General features: G+C 33.2%; 1 protein-coding gene across 1 annotated transcript; it reads left to right on the plus strand.

Moving 5' to 3' along the window:
- The first annotated feature begins 3,643 nt into the window (after window positions 1-3,643).
- Window positions 3,644-5,300, plus strand: LOC110411997 (arogenate dehydratase/prephenate dehydratase 6, chloroplastic-like). Its single transcript, XM_021422391.2, has one exon. The coding sequence runs from the start codon at window positions 3,779-3,781 to the stop codon at window positions 5,066-5,068; it is 1,290 nt and encodes a 429-aa protein (XP_021278066.1). The 5' UTR covers window positions 3,644-3,778; the 3' UTR covers window positions 5,069-5,300.
- Window positions 5,301-7,619: the final 2,319 nt, after the last annotated feature.

The raw sequence follows: 7,619 nt of genomic DNA on the forward strand, positions 1-7,619 counted from the left end.
TAACCTATCAAAGACTCCAATAATGTTTTATTTTAGGGTTTTCTTTAACCATGTGCTTCTTATTCAGATGCAGTTGTCTTTGAATACAATAATGCAAAGGTCATGGGAGCAGGATTCATTGTTCGAGAATCGAATCGGGAGGCAATCTGAGTTGGTACACGACGATTGGAAATTGAAACTACTATATGAGATGCAAAGTTGCGAGCATTAGTGTGGGCGTTGAAGAGATGTGTGCAGGAAAATGTTGAAGTTAATGAAGTCTGAAATTGATTGTGCGCAATTGATGAACAATTGTATGGAGAGTGTTTGATAATATGCTAAGTAGAGTTAAAGTCATTTTGCAAGATATGAACTACTTGTATTTATTTGTTGTCGAGCTGGGAGGAAGGAGTCGTTGCTATATAATGGAGAGCATATCAGAAAAGTACTTTTTTTTTTTCATAATTTTTGTTTCATGGGGTTTTTTCATTAAAAAAGTTTTTTAACGAGGCTTTTTCTTCATGCTAGGGGTAGTGTTGTGACTATAACATGACCATGTTATAATGAAATTGATGTGTCCAAAATGGGTTCCAAGTATACAACAACAAGTATAAAAAGAATAATTCCAAGAATAATATAAACAAAATCATTGTCTTTTAATGTTTGGGATTTCACTTAGGATACTTATTCTAAAAATTAAGGGGTAAGTGAGGGCGGAATCATAGAACATAAAATGAGATAATAAAAATATTATTGATCAAAGATGAGAGATGAAATTATTGCATGAGATTAAGCAAGAAATTTTGTTAGAATTAAGAGCAAACACATTTTTTTATCAATATTAATTAATTTGAGGGATGAATACAGACAACATGATTAATAGAAAAACCAGCAAAGGATTTTTTTGTTGTCTAACTATAATTGGACAATTAATGAAAGTAACCATTTTTTTGTTATATAAATCTTTGCCTCTCTACGATGTGAGGTAGGTCTATTCCTTTTGACGAAATTATAACATGATAATGACTTCATCATATTTTTGTCTGAAGAGAATCATAGATAATATTAGCTTTTTTCTTCCATTTCTTTTATTTTTCATTAATACATAGGAGATATAAAACAGAACCAAATTAAAAACTTTTCCTCATTATAATTAATCCAAGTTAATTTCAACTGTTTGGTAGCATTAACTGCAAAACATTAGGTTATTTTACTCATTAACTTCAAAGTAAGAGACAAAATACGAACAAGGGAGAATAAAAAATTAAAAAAAAAAAACAGGAAACGAGGACAAAACATGGGGTTTTAAGGTCTTGGGACCCTACCCCATGTGGCCTGCAATGTGGCAATGGTCCTAAGAGCTTGGCCCATACTGGGCAGCCAATAAATTAGGAGAAAGTATATATCCCCCAACTAGCAAAGCTGTATTAACTATACATTGATAATCTTGGGTCCAAATTTTCTGTAAAAACCTCATAACATTGTTGGCCGTCACTTCCACACCTAGCAAGCGATTTCCTCCTCCTTTGATTCTTTTAATTTTATGGAATATAATGGGTTTTTTGGGACTATATACCTTTTTAAAATGAGAATTATAAAAGGATTGAATTATAGACATGCCAAAAAAAAAGGAGAAAAGGCTAAGGATAACATGAGTACACTTACATTAAAAAAATGGGAAGTTTTTCTTGTACAAAAATAAGTAGCTACAAAAGTGATAGGAGTACTTATTTACTCAATTTTCTTTTGAAAAAAATATAATTTTATGTTTTTATTTGCAATTTGATATATTAACTCGTGACGTTAATTTAGTTATTCATTATATAATAATATAAATATAGGTAGTATAATAATTAGTTCGTAACGTTAATTCAATTATTTATTATATAATGATATATATGGATAGTATCAATAAATAACTCGTGACGTTAATTCAATTATTCATTATATAATATAATAGATATGAGTAGCATCAATAGTTAACTTATGAGGTTAATTCAGTTATTCGTTATATAATCATATAGATATGGGTAACATCAATAGTTAATTTGTGATGCTAATTCAGTTATTCGTTATATAATAATATAGATATAAATAACATCAATAGTTAACTCGTGACGCTAATTCAGTTATTCGTTATGTAATAATATAAATGGAAAGTAGCAATAGTTAACTTTTGATGTTAATTCAGTTATTCGTTATATAATAATATAGATATAGATAACATCAATAGTTAACTCGTGATGTTATTTCAGTTATTCGTTATGTAATAATATAAATGGAAAGTAGCAATAGTTAACTTTTGATGTTAATTCAGTTATTCATTATATAATAATATAGATATAGATAGCATCAATAGTTAACTTGTGACGCTAATTCAATTATTCATTACATAATAATATGGATATAGGTAGTAGTATAGTTACCTCATGACGTTACTTCAATTTTTTATTATATAATAATAATACATATATGGGTAGTATTAATAATTAACTTTGATGTTAATTTAGTTACTTGTTGTATAATAATATAAATGTATTATCATACCATATTATTCCAATATTACTATAAAAAAAAGATAAAATACCCTGACCCTCTTAAGTTTTGATTGAAATTAAATGAAAATTTTGTGAGGTTTTGAAATGAGCATCCTGTTTTTAAAAAATATTTTTCGTTAGACACGTAAATTTAACTGTTAGTTAACTATTAATATTTTTATCAACTTGTTAATATAGCAAGAATAAAAAAATAATTTTACTATTAATTAATTTTTATAATTATAATCATATAATTGTATTATTTTTTATTAATTAAAATAAAACTCTCCGTCACTGAGCACAGAGGGAGCCCCAATTAGAGCTCCCAAAGGGAACACCAAATCTGGTGCTCCCTCCTTCGATGCTACCCGCCAGCCCGTGGTCCCCTCTTTTGGGGAGATCGATGCTCTTTATTTTTTTTTATTTTTTAAATTATATAAAAATAATTTTTTAAATTAATTAAAAAATTAATTTTTATTATTTTATTAATACTATTTTTATTTTTAAATAAAATATTAATTTTAAAAATTAATAAACTTATGTATAATTTCAGTCTAAAGTTAACAAAGTCAAAATATTTTACGTGAGTAAAAAAGCTATGGAAATGCTAGCATATTATGAACTTTTTCTTCTTTCATCATTCCTCATATGTACTTTCCATGATTGTGATACCAATCCTATTTACTTAATGAGCTAAACATGATTGGTATAGTTAACATATCTGTCATAAGATTATAAAAAGTATAATTATCAGTGATAAAAAAATTAGTAAAAAAATTCATAAATAGATCAAAAACAAAATATTAAAATTTTGAAGAAATTGGTTTTGGCTTGAGCTATTTTTAATAATAAAGGAAAAAAAAAAAGCTTCTCACATGTGTCAAATTATTTTTTATTATTAACATGTGAGTACGTAAGTATATCTAAACGCGAATAGAAAATAGGTAAATGTTATAATTTTTTTCTAAATTGGCGAAATTTAAAAAAAAAAAGGAAAAAGAAGGGAAAGGGGTAGGTGTGAGATTGACCGAACCACCTCCGCACACACACCATCCTCTCAAAGACTCTTCTCTCTCCCCTTTCTTAATATAAAATCCCCTCTCGTCTTCATTTCCTCTCAGCTTGACGTTCCCTTCTCAGAGAGAACAGCAAGCTTTACATCAAAAGAAAAGAAAAAAAAAAAGAGTCTATTTCCTCTTTCCGTTCTTTCCTCTCAATTTGATTTAATTTCTGAAAGGAAACACATTATTTTGATTATAAATATGCAGGCGGTTTCTCCTACACAAAATCTTAACTCTTCTATAATTCGGCCGTCGAAGCCTCGGCTCAACCAGCTGACTCGGTTCGCCGTTCGCTGCGTCTACCGGTCTGATTCGGTCCAATTCCCCAATGGAGTCGGTTCAAGCCGTGCCGATTGGCAAAGCTCCTGTGCTATCCTTTCTAGCAAAGTCTTTTCTCAGGACCAAGGTTCCGGTGACAAATCCACTCCTCCCTCCGCTTCGGACCACCTCGCCCCCGCTGTTAACGGCCACAAGACCACCATCGATCTCAACCTAGTCCCAATCGACAAAAACAACAAGCCTCAACCACCTTCTCAACCGCCTCCACAAAAACCGCTAACCATCACCGACTTGTCCCCGGCTCCGATGCATGGCTCTCAGCTGCGCGTAGCCTACCAGGGAGTACCTGGCGCGTACTCCGAAGCTGCTGCGGGAAAGGCTTATCCTAACTGTGAAGCCATCCCTTGTGACCAGTTCGAAGTGGCGTTTCAAGCAGTTGAGCTTTGGATCGCCGACCGAGCCGTGTTACCAGTGGAAAACTCACTCGGCGGCTCGATTCATCGGAACTACGATCTACTCCTCCGGCACCGCCTCCACATCGTCGGCGAAGTCCAACTCCCAGTCCACCACTGCCTGTTAGCTCTCCCAGGAGTCCGTAAAGAGTACCTTACGCGTGTCATTTCTCATCCACAAGCTCTATCCCAGTGCGAACACACACTCACCAAACTCGGTCTCAACGTCACGCGCGAAGCTGTTGACGACACAGCCGGAGCGGCGGAGTACATCGCAACCAACAACCTTCGCGACACCGCCGCCATAGCAAGCGCACGCGCCGCCGAACTCTACGGACTCCAAATCCTTGCCGATGGAATCCAAGACGATTCGAGCAACGTCACGCGCTTCGTCATGCTAGCTCGGGAGCCAATCATCCCGCGTACGGATCGGCCATTTAAAACGAGCATCGTTTTTGCGCACGACAAAGGGACGAGCGTGCTTTTCAAAGTGCTGTCTGCGTTTGCGTTTAGGAACATCAGCCTAACAAAAATCGAGTCGCGGCCGCACCGCAACAGGCCGATCCGGTTGGTCGACGACGCCAATGTGGGAACTGCCAAGCATTTTGAGTATATGTTTTACGTGGATTTCGAAGCGTCGATGGCGGAGGTCAGGGCCCAAAACGCGTTGGCTGAGGTTCAGGAGTTCACGTCGTTCTTGAGGGTGTTGGGAAGTTACCCTATGGATATGACGCCTTGGTGCCCCTCTAGGGAAGATTAGCAAATCCCATGGAAATAAACAAAAAAGTAAAAAAAAAAAATCATTTGCACAAAAAAGAGATTGGGGAAATTAATTTTAATTTTACTTTTTAATTTGTTTTTTTTGTTATTATGAGAATTTTTAATTCATCAATGGATTCAACAACAAGCTAAAAGAAAAAAAGAATTGTTGTTGTTATTGTTGTTGTTGGGTAAATATTTTTATAATATAGTTGATTAAGTCCTTCCCAAAATTTTTCTTTGTTTCGTGTAAGAATGTGAATACCATCTCAAACTCAATCTTTCTTCCTTCAGTTTTTTGAACCCTTCTTCTTTTGTTCTGTTTGTTAATAATTCTTTGGGGACCTTGATGGCAATGTTGAAAGGAACTTGAAAACTAGAACAGCTTTATTGTTACTATGATTAAGTCAATTGTTGTATGCTAAGAAGGGATTTCCATTTTCCCTTTTGACAATTTGGGGAGGATGGGATCTGAACTTGTAAACACAACTTCTTCAAAAATAATGTCTTAATTATCAATTAAATTACATATCAGTCAAGCTGCAAAATAAATATATCAATTAAAGTGTTGTCACAGTCAAGTCTAATTGTCACTACTCTCTGTTGTGGGAACAAGGGTATTATTCCAATTCCCTGTTGACAAATTCCACAGTCCTCATTTTAATCTGTTTGGTAAGAAAATAGCAAATATGATTATCAAACCTAATCATATTTATTTTTCATTTTGTTTTCCTTTTAGAGAAAAGGTTATGTTTCAATTACAGAACTGTTTTGGGTATAATAGAACCAGAGCCGACCCTATCAAGTTTTAAACAAAAATGAAACTCTTGAGTTAGGAAGCAAAGGCCTGAGTAGTGGGTAGTTGCCATGCCTTCCCACCAGAAACCCAAAAAAAAAAAATGCACTAGTTGTCATATTATAGTTTTAATATTCCAACAAATTCATTTTTTTAATTGGTATCAATAGATCTGATTAGCTTTCTTTTTTCAGAAATCAGATTGCATGACAGCATTATACACTTAAACACTGAATAATTAAGTAGCTTGGTCCCCTTCACTTTTCTAATCTTCAGGAAGGCCATTACCAAAACTAAAAGACCTAGCTTTCTTCTTCTTCTTTTTTTGTTTTTTCTATATTCATATTCTAATTCTAATCATAGAAATGTTGCTAGACTTGAGCACAACTAATAATTTATTTTTCAAAATTTTCAGGGTATTTTTTAAGTTGAAGTGTCTCTGTTAAGATTTGAGTTAACTATATTTTTCGTTTATCATTCGTTATTTACAAAAGGATTTTTAGGGAAAACAAATCGACTTATATGTCAAAAATTTTCTTATTTGAGTTTTTGCCGCTAATTCTTAACAAAGAAGAAGAAGAAAACTTATTATCTCATCTAAGACCTTTATGAAAGTTTCACATTAGATAAATGGAAGAATGCGAATAATGGAAGTAACATAACGATCTAATTAGCATGGTAATGGACTTAATAAATTAATAAATAGTTGGATTAATTATCATTGACTATCCATCACTCTAGCCTAAATTTAATTGTTTTCAAAATCTGTATGTATATCACTTACCAACCTATGAGTGTTTTTTCCTGTTTCCTGCTTTTCCACCTACCAACTAAATGAGGTTGAAATTTCATGGTAAACCAATTTGTTTCTTCCTTAAAATAAATTCCCAAGAGCTTAAGTCATTTTCATCAAAAGCCAAACAACATAAGTAAAAAAATAAATAAATGGTTTGATATCATCTGTCAATGTTACCCTTTCTATGAAGCCAATCAAGACAAATTTCAATAAAGATTTTACGATTTATCATACCATACCATACATATTTACTAACAAATAATCAGTAAAAGTAAAACCCAATTAGGGAAAAAGTTGGGGAGGAGAAAGTGTTACTATTATAACACACTAAAGCACTATTATAATGAGGAAATAATTATTGAAAATGAGATATTGGAGTCATTACTTGTTTTGTTAATATAATAATAATTAATGAGAAATTAAGAAAACATGAAAGGGGGGGGGAAAAAGAGAAGAATTAAGAGGAGGGGTTTGGTGAGGATTGGCAAAGGGAGAGAGCATGATGGGAAAATGGGGTGTGGTAGGTGGAGATGTGCCTTTTGCTAAGTAGTTGAAAGCTACTACACTCTTCTTCTCCCCCATTGAGTGACGATCCCCTCACCTGCCGCTTACGTACGTCGGTATTTCCTGGCCGGTTATGGCCTCATGGCTGTCCCCACTTGCTCCTCTTTCTTTTATTACACTATTCTTTTTCTCCTCCTCCACCTACCCGACACGCGTTTTTTATTCGTACGCTCCTTTATTAGTAGAAATTCAATTTTGTTTCCGTATCACGTGAAATTTATATGAATGCACATCAAGTCGATCCTTTTTAAGTTATTTTGAAGTTTTTTTTATGTAAGTTACGCCAAACTGTTAAGATAATTAAATTAGTATAATTACGTTAATATGATATTGTTAGATTACAATTATAATAATATTAAATTTATTCTTTTTTATAAAATAAATAATTCATAATAT

The sequence above is a fragment of the Theobroma umbraticum genome, unplaced genomic scaffold, assembly GCF_002168275.2.
Source record: "Theobroma umbraticum cultivar Fairchild unplaced genomic scaffold, ASM216827v3 scaffold_95.0, whole genome shotgun sequence".
NCBI classification, from domain to species: Eukaryota; Viridiplantae; Streptophyta; class Magnoliopsida; order Malvales; family Malvaceae; genus Theobroma; species Theobroma umbraticum.